The 22,872-nt window shown below is 38.5% G+C and overlaps 1 protein-coding gene across 14 annotated transcripts in view; it reads left to right on the top strand.

Moving 5' to 3' along the window:
• Nucleotides 1–22,820, top strand: part of LOC128011076 (histone deacetylase 7) — a 100,995-nt gene extending 78,175 nt beyond the window's left edge. For all 14 annotated transcript variants that reach the window (XM_052593142.1, XM_052593143.1, XM_052593139.1 and 11 more), the window contains 18 exons: nucleotides 150–251; nucleotides 1,241–1,400; nucleotides 2,358–2,539; nucleotides 2,671–2,853; nucleotides 3,808–4,024; nucleotides 4,112–4,245; nucleotides 4,699–4,819; nucleotides 5,046–5,095; nucleotides 10,170–10,277; nucleotides 12,467–12,522; nucleotides 13,691–13,778; nucleotides 14,328–14,447; nucleotides 14,642–14,739; nucleotides 17,905–18,023; nucleotides 18,167–18,300; nucleotides 18,498–18,579; nucleotides 19,591–19,729; nucleotides 19,858–22,820. In XM_052593142.1, coding sequence (XP_052449102.1) covers nucleotides 150–251; nucleotides 1,241–1,400; nucleotides 2,358–2,539; nucleotides 2,671–2,853; nucleotides 3,808–4,024; nucleotides 4,112–4,245; nucleotides 4,699–4,819; nucleotides 5,046–5,095; nucleotides 10,170–10,277; nucleotides 12,467–12,522; nucleotides 13,691–13,778; nucleotides 14,328–14,447; nucleotides 14,642–14,739; nucleotides 17,905–18,023; nucleotides 18,167–18,300; nucleotides 18,498–18,579; nucleotides 19,591–19,729; nucleotides 19,858–19,900 — 2,136 coding nt within the window. In that variant the 3' untranslated portion in view covers nucleotides 19,901–22,820. The remainder of the gene's footprint in view (nucleotides 1–149; nucleotides 252–1,240; nucleotides 1,401–2,357; nucleotides 2,540–2,670; nucleotides 2,854–3,807; nucleotides 4,025–4,111; nucleotides 4,246–4,698; nucleotides 4,820–5,045; nucleotides 5,096–10,169; nucleotides 10,278–12,466; nucleotides 12,523–13,690; nucleotides 13,779–14,327; nucleotides 14,448–14,641; nucleotides 14,740–17,904; nucleotides 18,024–18,166; nucleotides 18,301–18,497; nucleotides 18,580–19,590; nucleotides 19,730–19,857) is intronic.
• The last annotated feature ends 52 nt before the right edge of the window (nucleotides 22,821–22,872 follow it).

The raw sequence follows: 22,872 nt of genomic DNA, 5'->3' as shown, positions 1-22,872 counted from the left end.
CCTATCGTGAATAATAGGAATTGAATATTTTGAATTATAGAATACAGAGCGTCCGTGGTTATTCTTCTTATTTTAGCTGCATTTCCCCACTAATTCCTGTGTGTGTGTGTGTGTGTGTGTGTGTGTGTGTGTGTGTGTGTGTGTGCCAGGCTCAGAGGCTGCTGTTGCAGGACGGCTCTTTAGCTCACTTCACGGTGCAGAATCCCTCGGGTCTCCCCACCATCACGCTCGGCCTCCCCGCCAACACCAAGGTATCGGTCAGATCACAGACAGCCTGAGGACTGCACAACCTTAACAAACACAGTTCAGATTACAGTCAAGGACTTTACCTGTGCTTTAGTTTGTTAGCCAGCAAAACAAGTGCCCTTCTTTAAAATACTGCGAAGCATTATTAAAATATAATGACCGAAGATGTGCTTTAAAGTAAAATGGTTAAATTGACATTGCAAAGTGTAGTTAAAATAAAATGGGTTAGATAAGAAAAGGTATAAACTTAAGTGGACTTTTATTTCATTGATATTGTATTATCTGCAAGTATAGCTATTAAATATTCATTTAAGGTTTAAGTGTGCACAATTAAGCAGACTTCTTTTTTACAAAATGACAAATGATAATACGATTATTTCTGTTCCTAGATGATACTTGGTCAGTATAATTCATAGTTAAAATGTAGTATATTTAAAATGCATTTATTTCACACAAGTATAGTTCAGTTTAACCCTATTAACATGTTTGCTGACATATTGCGCTAGACTTACTGATATAAAAATTACAATTCAACTTTACACAAAGCACATTTCTTCTTATTTAAGCCTAAAATGTGTTTTAATGTTCACTGTTGATGAGGATTGTTGATGAGGATGAGGATCTTAGACTGCGCTAACTTTAATAAAAATTCCACTTTGAATTATAAAATCACTCACAAAGTAAGAGTCTCAGATAACACGGGAATAACTAAAATAAAAGTAACAAATGTGTTACTTTACATATGAAAGTGATGCATTAAGACTGGTTCTCATACAGTTTGAACATCACGTGTTGACAAAATACAGTACCACAAATTTAGTTTTTTTATTTTATTATTTTTTTTAATGTGTCAGTGCTAACTTAAGGGTCATTTAGACTCAGTGTAATGTATTTTTACAGGGGTAATGCATGGTATGATACCTTTACTGTGAGTGATTTAGAGGCTGCAGTGAGCTCTGTTGTGAAGTGGACTCTTGTGGTGGTGTGTCTGCAGGCGGAGGGGGAGCTGGGCTCGCTGAAGCTGGGTCGTGTGCCCGGGGTGTCAGGGGCGTCTCCCGTGATGCTTCCTCTGGGTGTGGAAGAGCAGAGCGGGCTCATACAGCCCGTCCTCATCCTGGAGCCCTCTGGACTCATACACACCCCTCTCCTGGCCGGTGAGGGATCTGAACACAGCCCGAATCACTCTCAGAGGAGAGGCTTGATGTGTGCGCCATCTAGTGGCCACTGCTTCAAACAACAGTCTAGCAGCAGTGACGAGTTATCTTCAGATTATAGACTACATTTATTTATTTGTATTCGTATTCATAGTTTTTGTATTTGTTTTACACATAACAAATATAGGACATCAGGAAAAATAGAAATTTCTATTCTAAAGTTTGGAGTCAGTAAGGTTTATATAATTTTATTTAAAAACATGTTTTATGTATTTTTTTTATTAAATGTTATATTTATTATGAAATTGATATTTTTAATTGGCAAGGAGACATTAAATTGATTAGCAGTGACAGTAAAAATAAAGTCTTTTAAATTATTACAAAAATTAATTGGAATTTTTTTTTTAATGCAAATGTTCAAATGCATGCTGTTCTTTTTAATGATGCTGACAATTCAGATATGCATTACAGGAACACATTTTGAAAATATATTAAAATATAAATATTTGAAAATATATTACACAATATTAATATCAATATACCATTCAAAATTAATGCACTGTATTTGTGTTAATATAAACAAAACCTTTGGGAGCATACATGACTTCTTACAAAAACAGTTTAGATTGATAATATTTATTTCATTTTATTATTGATTATATTTTCAGATTTTATTCATCAGAAAATATTAGTTATTATTACGAAAACAAAAAACCTAAACATAAAATAAATGCCACAGTCCTATATTTAAATACAAAATCAATATAAAAAAAATAAATTACATGACGTATGTATTTATAATTCACGTACTATACTTCACGGAGTTTCTGATGATATATTGTTATATTAAAGATAGTGTGGATCATGTTTATTTTTTCTCTTTTGTGTGATCTGAACTGTGTGGCATGATATTTTTGATATCTAGCAGGAAGTGTAATCAGATGAGTTTGTGATCAGTTCCAGGTCTGGGTCCGGTTCCCCTTCAGTTCAGCGCGTCTGGTCCTCACAAGCCTCTGAGCCGGACCCGCTCCGAGCCGCTGCCCCAGAGTCCCCGTGCGCTCCACCCGCACCTGCTCCAGCAGCAGCAGCACAGCGCTCAGATCCTGGAGAGACTCAAGCAGCAGACGCACCTGGGCAAGGTGCACATCAAGAAATGCTATTTATTTAACAAACCTCATCCCAAATGCATTCATATTTGATTTGAAATGCAATTGAAACCAAATATTTTTCGTGTTTTGGATTGATCTGGATCTCTGTCTGTGTGCCGCAGCTCATGTCGAAGTCCAGCGAGAAGCCTCGCCTCCGGCAGATCCCGTCAGAGGACATGGACTCGGAGGAGGTGGGGCCTTCAGCGGGCGACGCCCACCAGGGCAGGGTGAGGGCGGAGTCTCAGAGAGAGCTGGAGAGTCAAGAGGAGCAGCTCAACCTGCAACACACCGTCATTCTCAACCAGGTCAGACACAAACCACCACACGCTTGAGGAGAATACGCCGTATACCTTTTGTTGTGCCAAAATGTTATCACATATCATATGAAATATGAAGAAAATGTAAATATTACAATAATTCTGTGCAGATGAAAGACACAAAAACATTTTATTTAATGTTTATGAAAGATACTGGGATGCTTATCAAGGCTGGATTTATTTGATGAAAAATACAGTAAGCAAAATTGTGAAATATTTTTACAATTTAAAATAAGTGGTGTCCATTTTAGTATTAATTTATTACTGTGATGTAATGCTTTATTCCAGTCTTCAGTGGCATATGATTTCTTATGTGAGAAATTTCTCATTATTGTCAAGGTTGAAAACATTGTGCTGGCGAATATTTTTGAGGATTTTTCAGAATTGTATAAATCTTTTTTAATTTTATAAAGCAATTTACTGTCACCTTTATACAACTTAATACATCCTTGCTGAATAAAAACATTAATTTCTTACAAAAAAAATACGAAACAATGACCAAGCACACTATTGAACGATATTATAAATGATCTCAAAATCACAAGAAAAAAAGTTATATTTTGTATAAAGAAAATAAACCATGCTTCTTTTTATTATCTTCTTTTTTTTTTTTTTTTTACAACAATTAAATATGTTTTCTCTCCAGTTCTCATTTAAGGTTTGTTTCAAAATCTCATTATTATTATTAATTATAATCTCCATTAGATGTTCATTACTCTGATACAACAAAAATAATACTAATAAAAAAATTGTATCCTCTTATTTTTCTTATTTACACTGTACCATCATTTTGTTTTGTGTTTGGACATAATTACAGAATTTGCATGCAGGAATGCTTTTCAAAAGAAATGATTATATGTTATTTATTTCATGCATCAGATGCGGTTGAAGAGGTTATGCAGACATGTTTTCATAAAGCCTGCTGAAATGCTTTCTCTGCAGTCCCGTCTGTGGGAGACACAGAAGCAGCTGCAGCAGCTGCGCAGACAGACGGCTCACATGGAGACACTGGCGGTACCCATGATGCTCGGCGCCGCGCACCGGCCGCTCTCTCGTACGCAGTCGTCTCCAGCCTCCACCTCGCTGACGCTGCCGGACAAAGCCTTGCCTCTCACCACGGCCCCGGAGCCGCCCCAGAGCCAGCCGCGCTTCACCACGGGTACAGAGCCTCCACCAATCACACGCCGCTCTGCAGCAGAGGAGACGCTCTCAATGACTGTGTGTGTGTGTGTGTGTGTGTGTGCAGGCCTGGTGTATGACTCCCAAATGCTGAAGCACCAGTGCACGTGTGGAGACAACAGCAGCCACCCAGAGCATGCTGGGAGAATCCAGAGCATCTGGTCACGCTTGCAGGAGAGGGGCCTCAGGGGCCAGTGCGAGGTATTTACAGCATGCACTTCCTCTCCTCTCCTACAGAGGGCGCTGTAATCTGTCCTGACGTTATTATTGAACGTTCTCTTGAACACATCCACAGTAAAGACACAGTTCAGTCCGGAATCAACATCCTGTCATCATTTATTCACCCTAATGCTGTAACAAACTTGCATGACTTTCTTTAGTGGAATGCACAAGAGTTTGGTGCCTTTATTAATAAAGTGTACGTTAATAAGCTTCAAAGTGACATAGTACACCATAAATGTGTTATTAAAGTAGTTTGCATCACGCATCCAATATATTTTGTATTATAGTCCACTGTATAATAGTCTTGAGATGTTCTCAGTGCACATTCACTCGCATTATATTGAAAAAAGATAATTGAAAGCCTCCCTGCCTTTACAGTAATAACTCCGATGCTGACGGCGTGTTTGCACCATGTTTTTGCTTCCTCTGCAGAGTATTCGGGGAAGGAAGGCCACTCTGGAGGAGTTACAGTCTGTTCACACCGAGCGTCACGTTCTGCTGTACGGCACCAATCCACTCAACCGCCTCAAACTGGACAACCGCAAGCTGGCCGGTAACACATCCTCACACACACACACACACACACACGGGTCACATCTGATAGACATGAGTCAGCTGCAGCTTGGCCGGCACAACACCTCATTTCTCAAAGCAGAGGCACGCAGGCACGACAACACAGGAATATAAGCGACTTTCACAATGACTAAAGGGATGGAAATGTGGAGCTGTGAATGTGAGAATGACAGTTAATCTGCTTGACGTCGCTCTGTGTCCGACAGGCATACTGTCACAGCGGATGTTCGTCATGCTGCCCTGTGGGGGAGTCGGGGTAAGTGAAAACACACACACACACATTAGCTTGGTAATAACCCTGCAAGAAACATGTTAGCTTGGAAATTAAGTAAACATGCATGATATGTTGGTGGCCAGTGTATTACTTGTTGATAACTGGGAAAATGTAATTTAGTGCCGTCAAACGATTAATCGTGATTAATCGCATCCAAAAAATGTGCATATGAGCATGACGTGGAAACATGTGACTACACTTAATTTTAATGGTCTACGTTCAACACTATTTACTATAACTACACAAGTAACTTTCCAACAACAGCTCTCATTAATTTGCCACTACACGTCAGCTATCTCTCATTATTGGCGTATTATTAGACGGTTAGAGTTAGTAAAATAAGTTGACATGTACTTGCAGAGTTACTTACAGTCAGTATGATGTCTGTTTGGGGAGCGTCAAATAAAGTGTTAGCAGATATAAAGCAGACAGTCTTCTCGTATTCTGCTGACTTCTGCTAGTTGACATGTAGTTGTAAAGTTACTTACAGTATAAGTCGAATGTCTAAAGTGGACTATCAAAATGCAGTTTTACCACATACATGTTGTTTTTCGCCAAGTTTCACATCTTGTGCACTCTGTGAAGGTTTATTTCAAGACCCATATGTAACTCTCCATTGTTTTTGGACAAATTTCAATTGGGTTCATCTGCTATCAGTAATAATAGACCATGTGCTAACACATTAGTTTACCATTTCTCACTAGTTGCTTATTAGCATGCACATTAACTAACGTACAGTATTAGCTGTTTATAAGTACGTATAAAGCACAAATTAATGCCTTATTCTGCATGATCATATTTTAGATCCCCTACTCCAACCCCATTCCTAAACTTAACAGTGACCGTAATAACTATTAATAAGCAATTAGGAGTTTATTGAGGCCAACAAGGTCATAGTTAGTAGTTAGCTAACAGTGAGAACTGGTGAAGACCATTTCACTTATTCTGTTTATGTTTTAAGAAGTAATAAGAAATGTGACAAAAAGCTAACGATGTCTCACATACAAATGCTTACTATAGTTTTTGAGTGTAAGAAATATAATTTTATTGTTATAGTCAATTTATGGCACATCTATTTGATATTTTATGGTCAAATTGAAAGGGATATAATGCAAAAACACTGTTTATTTGACACTGTATCTGCTCATAATTCACCCAATAAATGAGAAACCTGTCAAAATTGACTCACCCTCATATTGAGCCAGACCCATGAAGCTTTTGCTCTTTTTCAAACACAAATGAAAACATTTTCAATCTGTTGGAAGTCTACACAAACAAAACTTTAACACATCCAAAAAAGTACAAAAAACAAAGCAAAAGCAATCCTTGTAAATTAAAGATTTTCACATCCATTGCTCAACACATAAAGCTCAACAAATATGTGAAACAAAAGTTGTGGTTACTCTGGAGGAACAACTAGGCTAAAACCTAGAGTGTGTCATTTGTGATCATGACATGTGTGGCCACTGTGTTCCCTCAAACAAGCCCACATTGACACCTGCTCTAGCAGAAACCACCGGCTGACACTCGGTTTGTTAAAAGTGTGGGACAGATCTGAGGTCAGAGAGCACTGATCCCAGCGCAGTCTATCCGGGCAGAACCGGCTGGAAATTGGGAGAAAATGTTGAAAACTTGACTCTGACGATCGAGCTCAGAGCAGGTCCATGTGGAATGATTGGAACAATATGTGCCATGAAGGATAAAAGAAATTCCAGCCCTCTCATTGTTCACGCTGCCAAACCACAAGCAATGCAAAAAAAAAAAAAAAAAAGGATGAGGGAAAATAAGAAAGAAAAGAGAGAAGGAAGATGTGGGGAGCAGGGCAACAAACAAAAGGGAGAGAGGGGAATGTATAACCTCATTCTTTCGTCTCATGGCCACCCCGTACTCTCCTGACGCTTATGAAGGCAGTTTAAGAGAGTAATGATGCTCTCTTTTCTCTTACTAGTGCTGTTTACTAAAGTGAGCATCACTGGTGCTTCCACTCAGAGTTGGGGCTTTGTTCAAATCACATGCATTGAATTATACCTCAAATCGATTGATTTAAATAGATTTTTACTTGGCGGCTGATAAAACGCATGATAAAATCCTATAGACTTGCACCGAAGAAGTATTTGTGTGAAAACATGGCTGTTTTATCTCAGTTTCGGAGCACTTGGCTTGCCATTGTAAAGGAATAATTCACCCAAAAATGAAATTTTGTTATCATTTTCTCACTCTCAAGGTCTTCCAAACCTGTATGAGTTTGTTGGTAACCAAACACTAAATGGTAGCCAGTGTGAAAATTAGGGTTATCTGGTGTTTATTTGAGAACATATGATTCCCAGAGAGTGCCCTGTTAGAGCGTTTATTTTTATTTTACGCTTTTCATCAACTTTGTGAAAAAAACTAGGTCACACTTTATTTTAGGGTCCAATTCTCACTATTAACTAACCATTAACTATGACTTTTGCCTCAATTAACTCATTTGCTGCTTATTAATAGTTTATAAGGTAGTTGTTAAGTTTAGGGAATTGGGTAGGATTATGGATGTCATGCATTATATGTACTTTATAAGCACTAATAAACAGCCAATATGTAAATAATAGACATGCTAATAAGCAACTAGTTATTAGTGTGAATTGGACCCTGTACTAAAGTGTTAACAAATACTACTGTAATAGTGACAAATGTCTAAAAATGTTAAAAATAAAAAGATTTTTTGCAATATTTTTGCAGATGCTCTGTAAAATAAATATAATTTCAATTGCAGAAATTCTTATTCATGTGTAAATTTGTATCATTTATGCAATATCATAGACGTCTATTTCAGCTTTATATCAGCCCCCCTGCACCCTAATAAATATTGACATCAAAATAAAACCACTAGTTATAATGTTATATTATGTGATGTGCAAATGCAAGAGACATTTACTCCCTTCTATTGCTCACTTGCTATGACGTGTGCTTTAAAAAAACAGAAATGACTAAATAATAAAAAAGTGAAAAATCCAGACTTGAGAGGATACTTGGGTACTTTTCAGATTTTGAGCATGATTTGAAAGTGACATATACTGAATCTAAAGGATCAGATTGCACACGTGTGCTTTAAAAAGATCTGTTTTGTGTCAGTGTGTGATGAAAACGTGAACTTGTAGCTATGCAGCTAACCACAACAACTAAGAAACCATTGCCCTAGCAGCCAATCAAAAGTTTGGCATCATTATGATTTTTGTATTCATCAAGGCATTAAATTAAACAGATGTAAAAAATGTCACTAAAGATTTCTGTCAAATTGAAGCTGTTCCTTCAACTTATTAAAATATATTATTGAATTGAAATAATATTTCACTATATTACTGTATTTTTGATCAAATAAATGCAGCCTTTACAAACACACAAACATTTTAGGCATGATAACCTACAAGCGGGTGTATCGATGAGAGCCCATGTTTATGACAATATGGAGACCACACACAAAGAATATTTAAACATGCCATTAGTATGACACAGAACAGGAAATCGATTTATCGTTTCGCTCACTCCAGCCTCGTTCTTTTAGTGTATTCTTGAAATCTAGTTTATGTTCTGTAATTTGTAGCACACACTTCGCCTTGTGGATGCTTACAACAAAAACAAGCATCTAAATACTTTAGCACGCATGAGCGATCTTTATACAAATATGGTTGGATAAACATGTTTCGTCAATGCCATCTGTTTGAAAGCATACAGCTGGTTATTCATTCATTTGAATAGGATTACGCTCAGTTTACTGATTGGTTTAAATGGTGGATTCAAACTGAGACGGTTTAAATGTGAGTTGGGATCCCAGCTGGTCTTGCCGTCTGCGGTTGTTGTTGACGAGCACATCTCTATGGCATCGGTTTGCTGTGTGTGACGCTGGCATCGCGCAGCCGTGCCCTTCAGTTGAACCGCTGTTTGCGGCTTTGCAGATTTATGAACGCTGATCACGGCTGTCATAATGATAAATGGGCTAGTGTGCGCCAAGACGATTGAGCTACATCATTTTATTCTGGCGGAATGGGTGACTGACGGAGATTATTTGTCAGGAATTACATGAGCCAGGGTTTGGGTGGAGGCGCCTACTCGCAGCAAACTGGGAAACATTCGCAAAATCAAGTGTTAACTTGGGTTTAGATGCACATGAATCACTGGAGCAAAGCAGAGTGGGGATTAGATTACTCAAAGTCTGCAAAGGGGTAATTAAATCTAACAAATAATGTAAAAAAAATGTGTTATATTTGGGAAAATGAAATTCCCTTCATCTTGCCTTAATCTTTGAAACAACTGAGAGATGTTGAATCATCTCAGTTTCTGGGAGGGAAGAATAAATGTATACTCGAGTGCATTAAGGATTAGGGTCTTTGACAGACGGCGTGTTTTTCTTCTTCTTTGAAAGCAATGGTGTAGTCAAAACATCCAATAGAGTGGGTTTTCTAGGAAATGCATGTCTCGTCAATACTACCGCATATTGTGCACTTTTTGACAGACATTGATGTTGTCATGATTCAGATGATGTGGATTTGAAAACAGATGGACTGTAAGTTAATAATGATTTATTTCTTAGCCTGTGGCAAGTGTTCGGTGAAGTGATCAATGCAGATGTGAGTGTTATGTCGATGTTTTTAGTTGTAATATGAACTGTATGTTTGCTTTTCGAGTGCTGGAGATGTTCGAAATGCCTTGCATAGTACATTATACAGGTTTTATGGAATGAAAGCTTATATTGTGGCTTAAATTAATTACGTTACTCAGAGGTCGACATGTTCGTTGGTCAGAAATGTTGCATTTAGCTGTTGCAAATTCATTGACTTTTGATAAATCAAGTTCATTTCTTTTTACCAGAAAAGGAGTTGTTTGGATGCACAAATTTGTTCTTATTGTATCTTATAACAAAACATATTTAGTTTAAACCAATGAAAATGCAGATCCCGCTGTAAATAACCAATGTTGTTGTCCCATGATTACACTTTAGCAGTTTGGACTCCTATAAATAAATCAACTGATTTTAAGGCTTCACCCGTGCTATTTGCTGAGCATGCTTGTATTTCGGCAGGTGGACAATGACACCATCTGGAACGAGATGCACACGTCCACAGCGTCCCGCATGGCGGCCGGGAGCGTGACTGAGCTGGCCTTCAGAGTGGCTAAAGGAGAGCTCAAGGTCTGTACAAAACAATATCCAAAACACTGTTGATTCCTATTTGCTCAATGCTGCTTCTTAGATAAAATGAGTTCACAATAACTGACAAGGAAACATTGTGCTACTGACAATTAATGCATTCGATTAATGCAAGCATCAGCTTGTCTGTGGCACTAAGGAACATGCTTTGCCCCTTGTTTACCCCTAAACATAACTATCTTAAGGGTGTAAATTAATTGTCTAAGGAACTAATGTGAACCTTTTATTGGTAGACATGGTACAAAGCAGTCATTTTAAAGGTACTGTACAGGGCCGGGTTTCCCGATAACGATTGATCTCAGAGCTTAAGAAAGTTTTCTACGAGTAATTTTGTGATCGTTCGTTATTGTTACACGTGCGTTTCCCAACAATGCACTTAACACAGTTGCACGTAGCTGTGCTTGGATAACAGCGTCTGCTAAATGCTTAAAATTATTTAAATTAATTTATTTATACACAATATAGAGAGAGAGTGAGATGTTATTTCTGATCAAACACATAGCTGGTATTTGTGCACTTCAGCAAGTCATTGACATATTTTTTTTCCCCCAGTTTTTGAAACATTTCCTACATTACTTATTTTATTTTATTTTATTTTTTATTTAATTTAAATGTGTATTTCTATTTTTTCTGCCCTTTTTAATTGTTTCATTTATAAATTAATAAAACAGAAATAAGTAAAATAAAGTGTACAATAAAGAACAATCAAATTCTTATTTATAATCACATTGTGCTTGAATCAAGTTAAAGGTGCAATCTTCTGATTGTCCTGCAGGTGAAGGATAAATCTGTCTTCTTACGATGCACGTAGGGATTTACGATTACGCCAGAGCACTCATAGATCTACAATGATTTTCAAGTGCTACTTAAGTTAAGATGCTTTTGGGAAGCAGACCGTAATGTTAAGATCAGTCGTACGATCGTTTTTACGAACTTCTTAGGCTTACGAAGCTTTTGGAAAACCTTCTTACAGCACTGGTTAAGTATCTTAGTAAGAAACAGCCCGATCTGATGTTACTAGAACTGAAACAAACCCTGAACTCTGTCATAGCTGTGCACTGTGTTGAAGAAGCTGCTTTAAAACGGTTGCTTAAAAAACTACAAAATACTCATCATTTACATATAGACCTTTTTTTTAATCAAAAATAGTCTGCTACAAAGTTACCATCAACATTACAACAGGAAAAAGCATTAAAATGTCGGTAGCCTGAACATTTCAGTGTAAGGGTCAAAACGAATGACTGAATCATTTATGTGATTAGTGAAGCCATGCAAACAAACTGATTCACTAAAATGATTCAAACCGATGAGAACCGAGTGTCTTTATTTCCTGCATGAGCTGCATGAGAATACAGTGTGATTTAGCATTTTTTTGTGACACGGTAATGAAACTTGTTGGAAAACGTAGCTTGTTGCTATTTTGATTCACTAATTTCAATAAAATTGGTCTAATGTCATGCTACTGAAAAATGCACTTAGTGCCACCATCAGCTGCGCACCAACCCTGGCTGTGCAGTTATAGAAAATACAATTCTACATTATGCATGTTCACGTTGCATTGAAATTACTATAATTACAAGATGACAACTCTGAGATAATTACTTCCTTAGGCAGAGAACTTAAGCTCCAGAGTGAAATGCTTTGCATTAATTTACCTCTCACAATGCTTTGAAACACAAACTACACCAACTACCGCTCGCTATAGTAAAACAGCAAATCAAACAGAAGTATGTGTAGCATTTTTGTAAAATATTAAATGAAATTAGTCTTCTATAAGAATTTAATGTAATTCTGACATTACACAAATGCATCTTCAGTCAAAACTCTTGGAGCATGTGTCAACCAATCAGAATCAAGTACTTGTTTCCTTCAGAGGGTCTTTGTAATAACCGTTGCCTCAAATAAAATTTAACCAAGTAGCAAACCGACCAGATCAATTGATTAAGATGTGGAAAACTGTAACGACCATAAAAGAATAGTTCAATCGCTCGAGTCCCCTGCTGGTAATTAAACTTAATGAAGGCTATAGGGGATGTTTCAGGGAAACGGCTTTATTGCTTTAACTGAAAGCGGAGGCCAGCTTGTTGAAGCAGTTTGGTGAAAACACGGTTTCTGTGTGAGAGGCGACTGGTAAACGTGGAGTTAATGACATGTTGGTTTCAATGTTTCAGAACGGCTTTGCTGTGGTCAGGCCACCAGGACATCACGCAGACCCGTCAAACCCCATGTAAGTCTGCCTGGTACATACACAAATGACTCTGTACATGATATTTGTGCATCAAGTGGTGGTTGCAGGTTCGAGCCTGACCTGCGTCATGTTTCTATCATTTTTATGTGACTTTCTGTCTGCTGTTTCCTCTACTGTAAAGTTTTTGAGACTAATATTAGTTTCGAAGTTAATCTTAATGTTATATTTTCTGCTTTCCTCTTAGTTTTGTTGTAGTTTGACCCTTTTTTATTTAAAAATACCTGTACAGTTTTTTTTTTTTTTACATTTATTTCAGTTTCAGTTGTAGTTGTTTTAGTACAAGTAGTGAAAATTAGAAATGTTGCCTTGGAAATAAATTGAATTTTTTTGATTGGCAACACTTTAGTATAGGGATCAATTCTCACTATTCACTAGTTGCTTATTAGCATGCCTATTATTAACATATTGGCTGTTTTATTTATTAATAAATACTTATAAAGCACATATTCTGCATGACCATATTATACATTCCTACCCAAATTTAACAACTACCTTACTAATTATTAATAAGCAGCAAATTAATGGTTTGTTAATAGCGAGAATTGAACCTTTCATCATTTCATTTTATTTCACATTTATTTTTTTATAGAGAATAATTGAATGGTTTTAGTTTTAGTTGCTAGAATAATCCTGAATAGAGTATGTTGTGCATGTGAGTTTGGCTCAGTTTACTGTGGTCATGAAGTGAAAGTCTTCTTCCTGTACATGTGTGTTGATGGCATGTTTTGAGCGGTGTGTTTGTGTGTGCTCTCTGTGTGTGCGGCGTCAGCACGCCTGTCTGTGTGAGTGGATATTTATGGCTTGATAATGAATGTTTGGAGGGAGCGGGAGGAAAGGCGATGATTTATTTCAGCAGTTTTTATCCTGCTGAGTTCACTCTTCCCAAATTTCATAGCATTTCACCTCGCTCCCTTACTTCCAAGCGCATATATAATCATCTACTGAAGGTTTCCACGTTTATTATTTGTGTATATGGGCAGTATTTCAATGCTTTTAGATTACTTAAAGAAGTTATAGTTAAAAAATACTAACAGCAGACCTACACAGAGTTCAGTTGCGTGAGAAATAGTTTTGTTATTGCGTTTCCAAATCCTCTGGCATTTAGTGTGGTTGGATGCCTCACTTTATCTCTTTTTCTCTCTCTCAGGGGTTTTTGTTTCTTCAACTCGGTGGCGATTGCTGCTAAGCAGCTCCAGCAGAAGCTCAGCGCCAGTAAAATCCTCATCGTTGATTGGGTGAGAGCTCCAAACTCAACACAGTTTTACTTCTAGGGATGTGAATTCTTGCAGATACCAATAAACACTTAATTAGTTTCATGTCATGGCCAATAACTGATTTGATGGCTTACAGGTGAAAACCATACAATTATGTCTGTTCAATTTATGCAAATTAAAACAATAAAGCTGCAGAGAACAATTTATTTTAATTAAATATCCAATTGTGTTATAGCTAATATATCACCAATATACTATGTATATCAATGCTAAATGATGACTTAAAAACGCAAGCCTATTTCAACATATTGTTCTAATGAATCAGTTGGACTGATGGGAATCTGAGTTACTAAACTGTATTGGTTAACAAGCTGAATTGATTGAGTTTATCAGTCACTGAATCAAATCACTTCCAGATTTTGGTCTTTTTTCGTCCTGATAGACCAGAAGCTAATGAAATGCCAATGTTAACTGAACAACATCCAAAATGCTACCATTAAAAGCTAACCGACGTTAAACGTCTTAATGTGAACGATAAAGTAACCTGATTGTGTTTCATCAATCACGCAGGATGTTCATCATGGCAACGGCACCCAGGAAATCTTCTACAATGACCCCAGCGTCCTCTACATCTCTCTCCATCGCTATGATAATGGAAACTTCTTCCCTGGGAGTGGTGGACCGGCAGAGGTTAGTCCGCAGAGATTACTGATCATAACATACGAGCAAGTACAACACTCTTAGGTTTGTTTAGTGCTGTGAAACACCATAAGCTCACAGAGGCCTCTTCGAACTGGTTGCATCATGGCCTTCAGCACAGAAGGATCACAGCGAGAGGCTGGTTTTCAGTGTTTAACCGCGGTACTGTGTTTGATTTGTCCCAGGTGGGTTCTGGTGTCGGTGAGGGTTTCAACATTAATGTGGCTTGGACCGGTGGTCTTGAACCTCCCATGGGCGATGCTGAGTACCTGGCTGCCTTCAGGTATTAGTTTCACTTGGTTCATTTGCTGATTTTAAACTAACTGAGGGGAACAATTCAACAGGGACAGTACTGAGTGAAAACCAGGGGTGTCCAATCGTGCTCCTGGAGGGACAACGTCCTGCAGAGTGTACCTCCAACACACTTGTCTAGAAGTTTCTAATCATCCTGAAGACCTTGATTAGCTGGTTCGAGTGTGTTTTATTAGAGTTGAGGAGCATGACTGGACATCCCTGGTATAAACTGTGCCATATCTCAATATACGGGTCCATTTTCACTTAAATAAATGCTTTTGGTTTCATAATAAGTGAAGGAATGGGAAGATACCATGATTGTTTAATGGAATGTGTTCGCTGACTGAAGGGTTTGGATAAGGTCTAGTAATAATATACAAATCTGTGATGCACCTAAATGCCGGCAACCAAACATATTCAGCCAAGCAGCAGAAAAATTATTTTTGGTTTCAGTCGAAGTAGTTTTGGTCTGTAAAGTCTTATTGTACCATTTAAGAGTTTTTTATGGCATTAAATTTAACAATTAAACTGAGGACCTGCGGAACCCCCTAAGAGCACATAGTTCAGTGCAAACATTTCTGTCATACATTTGGCAAAAAAAAAAAATGTTTACTATGCATTTTACCTTTGAAATCTGAGGCAAGTGCAACTTTGGCGTTCCCGTTGTTTGTGAGCAGTGGTGTGATGGCGATTTAAATAAAATTTAAATTTCCAAACAGTCCAAACATATCGGTATGTACTTGAACTTGGTAAAAAGATAATCTGTTTACCATCTTGACTGGAAAATACTGCTTTCATGGTCAGTTTTTCATTTTTTTTATTTGCTAATGCTAGTAAATGTTTACGTTAGAGTGCACGTCCTACTGCGCTGTAATTAATAGTTGATCGGTTGAAAACTAGTGACCTGTCCTGTTTGGAGAGAGTATTAACATCATATACTGAAATATATCTTTACGTGACTTACTTTTTAAATGTTTTACAATTTATTATCCGAGTCTAATATGATCCAGCCGCCAGTGAGCCGCTAGTTGCCAATCCCTGGTCTGGGCACTTATATCATTTTAGTTATCTTTGTAATTATTATTCTTGGGATGGACAGGCCTATGAAAGGGATTGTTCACCCAAAAAGAAAAACCAAAAACGCTGTCTTTGGAGTAAGCTGGTGCTAAGTGTTGCGTCAAGGACACAATGGTGTTAGCAAACCCAGCCACTCTTCTTTTCAAGGATCTCCTGTGGTCCAGATGTTTAACCACAACCCCACCACAGTGCACTTCATATGTCTTGTAAAGTCCTTACATGGCCAGATTATCATCAGGTCAAAGTTCAGGAAGAAGCGTTTGACCTTCCGTCATGTTTCGCCAAAGAACTAGGTCTTCTTCATATGGGTGTCCTTCATTATTGCATTGGTTTCTCTCCTGCGTTTCTGTGCACTAGTGTTTGTACCGAGACCTTTGGGATTTTGTCAGGAATTGGACGCCTGATCACATTGTGATCACTCTTTTAAGTTGGACTTCCCCCTCTGCCGTCTGCCAACCTGCATCACTCAAGGTGTTTATTGTAGTCTGAAACGCTTGCAGGGATTCAAATGATTCCCAGGTTTTTTCATTGTGTTGGGATCAAACTCAAGCTTGGCCACTTCCACATGCCACTTAATTGCCGCCGGTGGGTGGTTTTATTAAACGTTTTTAGCATTTTTTTAAGGAAGCCTGCTCCGGGATTTTGGTCCAGGGAGGCACTGCTAACCACACGCTAACCAGGATCCCTGTGTGAAAGTGGGTGGGCGTCTAAAAAGACTTTTAAGATCTTTCAGGACCGAACGTTTTGGGAATGTTCTGCCTCTAACCAGCCTGTCTCTCTTTGACTTCCTGTGTCTTGTAGACTCTTTCTCGTCCTTTTATTGGTCTTTAATGAATGCTGCGCTCTCTCTCTCTCCCTCCACCCAAACTAAAAGCGTTCCTCTCCACACAGGGGAGCGTGGGTAGTTTTATTGGTCTGGAGGGGAGGCGGAGTTGGTTACAACGGTGAGGGTAGGCGGAGAAGGGGGGAGTAGTGGAGGATCCTGGGTAATTAAGGCAAATGGCTCCCAGATGGTGGGCTGTCAGTGACGTGAGGAGAACGACAAGCTCCAAATGGGAACCAGATGCAGCGGCGGTCGCTTTGAACTCGCCGGTGATGCGCTCAAGAGGCGAAATCGCTGGCAGGGCTGGCGTCCTCCGAGCGCAAGAAAGAGAGAGACAAGGAAAAAGAGGAAGGAGGATGGTTATTAACAGAACCTAATTCAAACACTTTAGTCACTGGGACTGTCACACTGTGCTTCGGCAGCTTCATTTTTGTGAAATGTGTCAAATATAAGAGGAACGCCACTAGACTTTTTCTTCTTTTAAGTCTTTTGGCCAAGTATTCTGCATTTTTGGAAAGGCTTTGATCAGAACTGATGTTAAACTGACAAAGCAATCTATCTAAAACTATTTGACAGCAATTTTACAAATCGACATCTTTAAAAAAATCCACTAATTAAACAAATAGTTTTGTCTAAGTTATGTTAATAGAAAATGTGGATATTTATCAATAGTGTATTTTAAAATACCAATTTGTTATGCCTCAGAAGAGCAAAAATTGGTACCACTTTACTAAATTCAATTTACTTTTAACTAGTTGCTTATTAGCATGCCTATTATTAACATATCGGCTGTTTATTAGTATAAAGCATATATTCTACATGACCATGTTCTACATCTCTAATCATACCCAATACCTAAACTTAACAACCACCTTTCTGACTTTTAATAAGCAGCAACTCAGGAGTTGACTGAGGCAAAATTCATAGTTAATGGTTTGCTAATGGTGAGAATTGGAACTTAAAATAAAGTGTAACATAAATGATAACGATTGGTTTTTTGCGTTTAACTCACTAAGTGCAGTGGTTAACGGGTAAAGATTATCTATAAATAATCAACTAAATCTCCTTATTGCATGGAAAAAATAATTTGGGTTTGGAATGACATGAGACTATGATTCATCCATTTAACTATGGTTTAAAATTGTGCAGTTTGGTTTAAAAATGCAGTCTTATAAGTCCAACAATAACAGATGTAACATTAACCGAATATTTTTATTTTATTTTATTTTTTGTATGCATCGTTCTGATGTTTAGGACGGTGGTGATGCCCATTGCTCAGGAGTTTTCCCCAGACGTCGTGTTGGTTTCTTCAGGGTTTGACGCCGCAGAAGGACACCCTGCTCCTTTGGGAGGATACAAAGTCACTGCTAAATGTAGGATATTTCTTGAAATTTGATCTTGCATATGAAATATGAATTCTTATAAACAGCATCAAATTGAATTGAACTTAAATACATTTTTAAACAGTCTCAGAAAATGTACTGTGACGCTAATGTTGTCATTGGTCTCCCCGCAGGTTTCGGCTTTTTGACTCGGCAGTTGATGGCGTTAGCAGGAGGACGCGTGGTTCTAGCATTAGAGGGAGGTCACGACCTCACAGCCATATGTGATGCTTCTGAGGCTTGCGTCAGCGCTCTGCTGGGACTGGAGGTCAGATTTCATGCATAAGCAAGAATGCATTTATTATAGCTTTATAATCCTGTTATACCATTGCTGGTAACAAAAAAAAAACAGCACTGTTGTTATGTAAGGGTGTTAACATGACTTTTCTGGCAAAGTCTTGCATGACGTGTTCTTTGTTTTAAAGGAAAAACAAAAACACCCTTTTTCATCTCGTTTTCTCTTAGGAGCCTCTTCCTGAGTCGACTCTCCTGCAGACGCCCAATGCCAACGCAGTGCTTTCACTGCAAAGAGTGCTGCAAATACAGAGTGAGTGTCTCGCGCTGCTCTCGTCCCAGTCTGCCTCTAATTATCCTGGTTTCCTGGTAGCACACATTTGTTTAATTCTTTGTAATTAATTATAATCATGATCGTCATTGTTTCACCACATGGTTCCTGCTGAGCCAAAATATTCCTATAAAACAAGGGTACGGCATGCACTACGTGGCGTACACTACCTCTCTCATGCTTTCTGCGTGCTACTGACTGACATCTATTTCCAGTTTTCAACGTTGTTGTTGGTTAAGCCTTGTAATCGACATTTTAAAACATGTATGACTTTGTTTCTTCAGTTAAACAAAAAAAGAAATGCTGAATGAATGTCTGAGTTGCTTTTTTTTTTTTTTACCACTGACGTGTACAGTGAATCATATAGTGGAGGTGCAATAATATTATTATTTCAGTGTAGTCTGTATAAGGTCATACAATATCTGACCTGAAAGTCACCATTATCTTTCCCTCTGCTCTAGTTCTCCATCAACATGGAAACCTCGTCGGCTCTTGCACATCAATCTAGCACGTTTGAGCTTGTTTACCATGTTTGATGTACTCTCTGTGTGTGCATTGACCAATGTTTATACGTGAAAAAAATCCTAAATTAAATCTATTCATTTTATAAAGTGATATGAAAGTGAATATACAGAAGACTTTGAATAGATGGCTTGGTTCATATGGATTACTTTTACAATGTCTTTATGAACTTTTTAACACGTCAAAGGTCTGGTTACATTGAATTTCCCAAATTTGGCACAGAAATCTCTCAAGTTTCTTAAAAAATGTTTTAGTTTTTTTCAGTCTTTTCTTCACTTAAAGGCTTCAAAATGCATCACACAAGTTGCATGCAGTATTTTGCAATTGCTTTTTTATATACTCATTTTATGGAAATGAGCAGCTTTGACATTCTGCAAAATAACTCTTTTTGTTATTCATTTCGGATAGAAAGACATTCAGGTTTGGAATGACATAATGAATGGGAAATGATGTCTGTTAATTCTGTCCCAGGTCAGTATTGGTCGTCACTGAAGCCGTTGATGGGCACAGTGGGGCTGTCGTTTTTGGGCGCCCAGAGGAAAGACTGTGAGGAAACGGACACAGTGAATGCGATGGCGTCCCTCTCCGTGGGGGTCTTGACCAACAAAAGGTGAGATCCGATGAAGGAATCATGCTAAATGCAATTAATACTATTGCTTCAGAGCTTTCGTTGCAATTTTGAACATAAAAACCATATGCTGGTTGTTCGATGCTAAACATAAACCTCATTTTTCACAGCCTTGTTGATGAACCCATGGAGCATGACGAAGACTCCCTTTAAACCAGGTCTTTACACGTCTGAAAACTGTCCAGTACCGAATGGTGCTCCACACCATGTGAACGAGCCGTGCCTCAAGACCAGCAGTGCCTCAGGGGGCGTGGCTTCCTCATCAAGGCCCCTCCCCCAAGACCCCACCTCAACACTGACCACCAGCGCAGCGCGGCTAAGCTAACAACCCGCAGCCACAGTTCTGCCGGGGCTCTGGGATCCACGCCGTCTTCTCCATTCACATACCACACAAACAAACAAACAAACACACTAGGACGCATGAGTGTGTTTTTAACATTCACTAATGCGCTGAAGGACACCAGTCGCTCAGATATTCACCACCGGTGCCTCGAAAGACACTGTTTACTTTGGCTGGAGCTGCGAAAGCAGATTTGCAGGAACGGTTGAGGATTATTTAACCCTTTTTAAAGGCACCCCACTTTCCTACCCCTGACTGTGCTGGGAGAAAATGAGGGGTTTCCTTGCACCTGGCAACCGCAAAGTGGCTTCACTCTATGATGTCATAACTATTAATCAATTTAACCACTAAAGAAGAAGAAAACGATCTCGACAACTGTGGGTTTTATAAATCGTATTTGTAATTTTTTTTTTTTTTTGCACTGTGCATTCCATAATGTGAACCGTGAAATTTTCCAGACATCTGGGAAAAGAAAAATAGAATTCTCTATCTAGATTTACACGCTTAACATTCTTTTCTCTTTAAAGTCGCATTCTTGTCAAGTTCAGTTACGTTCTACCTGCATTCCCCGCATGAAGGCTGTAAACTTGAATAACTTCGAGATACTTATCTGTATTGATTCTGTGTATCTGACTTAATGCCTTGTGTTTTTAAAAGGCCAGAGGGACAAACCAGCTATGAGCAAGTTAATTGCACACACCCACCAAAAAAAACACACATATACGCCCATATTTCTGTGCAGACATCGCATCCTTATGACCACTGTACAGTTAATATCGTGGACACAGGAAGTGCTTAAGCTTTCCCTAGACTAACTGTAACGCAAAGTAGCTCAGTCTCTTTTTAGACCAAACTAATTTTAATATGATGTCTATATGTGTGTGCCTTTGTATCTATCAGTCATATATTTTATCTGTTCTGTACTCACAATCAAACCTCGATTGACCACAAGCAAAAGTACAAAACGACATTTGAATGGGCTCTCGCGGCCACTTTGATGGCAGTGTGTGAATTTCTTTTATAACACAGTTGTCTGTAGTTTTCACTGATCGTGTTGTTTTGGACGAGGTAAATGACCAGCCTGTTAACCTGTGGAGAAGACATGTCTCAAGTTGATTTTCTTTCATCGCTGCGCACTTACTGACAATTTATTATTTTATTTTATTCACGAGGGATGCATTGTTTTTGGATGGCGTTCTGCTTTCCACAGATGTCTAATTCACACCAGTCGTGTAGATGAAGTTGATGGTGGTATTAAATATGTCTCTCAGCCGCTTGGATTCACATTTACGCCATAATCAATTAACCGAAATTAATATCACACCAAAACGGACAGACCTCTTTAAATACTGTGCCACTCATCAGCATATTCGGTTTCAAAAACCGTATCATTTCTAAACAGAAATTCGGTCTGGTTGCGTAATCCTGATGGGCCAAACCGCCAAAAATATTGCTCTGGAAATATTTCTGTACCACATGCTGTATCAGTATCTCATTAACGTTAATGCCGTCTGGATGGTCAACGGTCGGGACGTCACATTAGACTAGTACCACACTTCGTGGTGCTTGTCTGACTTTTGCGATGTGCTTTCGGCTTAATGAACGCCCCGACGGATCGCTTTCAAGTTTCCACCAAATCTCAAATCTTTTTGAGTTTGTGTTGCTCTGCACAAACCTTTACCTCTGCATTCACAACCAAATTCACACATTGACATGCTTTCCTGCGTCCACTACAAGAAACAATCGTGACCTGGCAAATTGCTGTTATTGGGAACATGTGGAGTAATAACAGAGGCGTTCCTTGTGCGATCTTTCTGTAATTCTGCAGATACTGAGTCCAGCACCTGCCTGACCAATAAGTCTTTAATTCACCCCTTTCTTGCCTTGTACCAAACCACTGTGGATAGTCCTACATTTGTATGATTCCCTGTAAATAGCACCATCCATTTATCGATGTTTTGTGAGGTTTTCATGAAGACCCTGGGTAGCCTTTGCCCATCAGACCCCCGTGAAGATAGAGCTGTTGTAAAACTGAGCAGATGCAGACGTTCACTCATTAATGAAGTCCTAGCTAATCGTTCAGAACAAGCGGCGGTCTTGCTGCGTATTTATAGTACTTCAAACAGTGCACTTGCATTTCACCATCAACAAAACAGGCCTGTTCGTCTTCAGACAAATTGAAAGGAACTTGGTTAGCGAAAATTCGACAGCACTTAGCCACAGTTTCACCGCTGGGACTAAAAACAGATCTTGACATTCCTTAGCAGTTTGGACACTGATATGCGTCTTACATACAGCTCTATTTCAGTGGTGTATTTTTACAATAGCTTTGTGCATTTGTACTGTTTTGATATACCTCTCAAAGCGCTTGTATTCTCTCATCTCTCCGAACCCTTTATGAAGTAAAACGGAGAGCTCGTGATGTCGTCATCGCGCATGTAAAAGCAAACCAGCATCATCTTAATTCTGTCATTTATTCCCTTTTGCCTTCTTGTATGGACATTGTAAATAGTTTCATACGACCAAAAGACTTCACCTACGTGCCTTGAAGTACTTTACCTGTCGACCCCACTAACTGGATCTGTTTAACAAAGCATAACAGAAAGTATGTTTCTCGAATCTTCCTTGTTTATCTCCCATTTCTTTTATTTCTCTGTGTAGAGAAAAGAATGTCTATTTTATACTGTTTCTTTCTTCCTAATTAAAAGAAAAGCATTTTTTGGTTTGCCTGGATTTCATTTGGCTTTGTCATTTTTGTGTGTACACTATATTCTACTGCTTAAGA

Source organism: Carassius gibelio, chromosome B23 (genome assembly GCF_023724105.1).
Source record: "Carassius gibelio isolate Cgi1373 ecotype wild population from Czech Republic chromosome B23, carGib1.2-hapl.c, whole genome shotgun sequence".
NCBI lineage: Eukaryota > Metazoa > Chordata > Actinopteri > Cypriniformes > Cyprinidae > Carassius > Carassius gibelio.
This window is presented reverse-complemented; position numbering and strand designations above follow the sequence as displayed.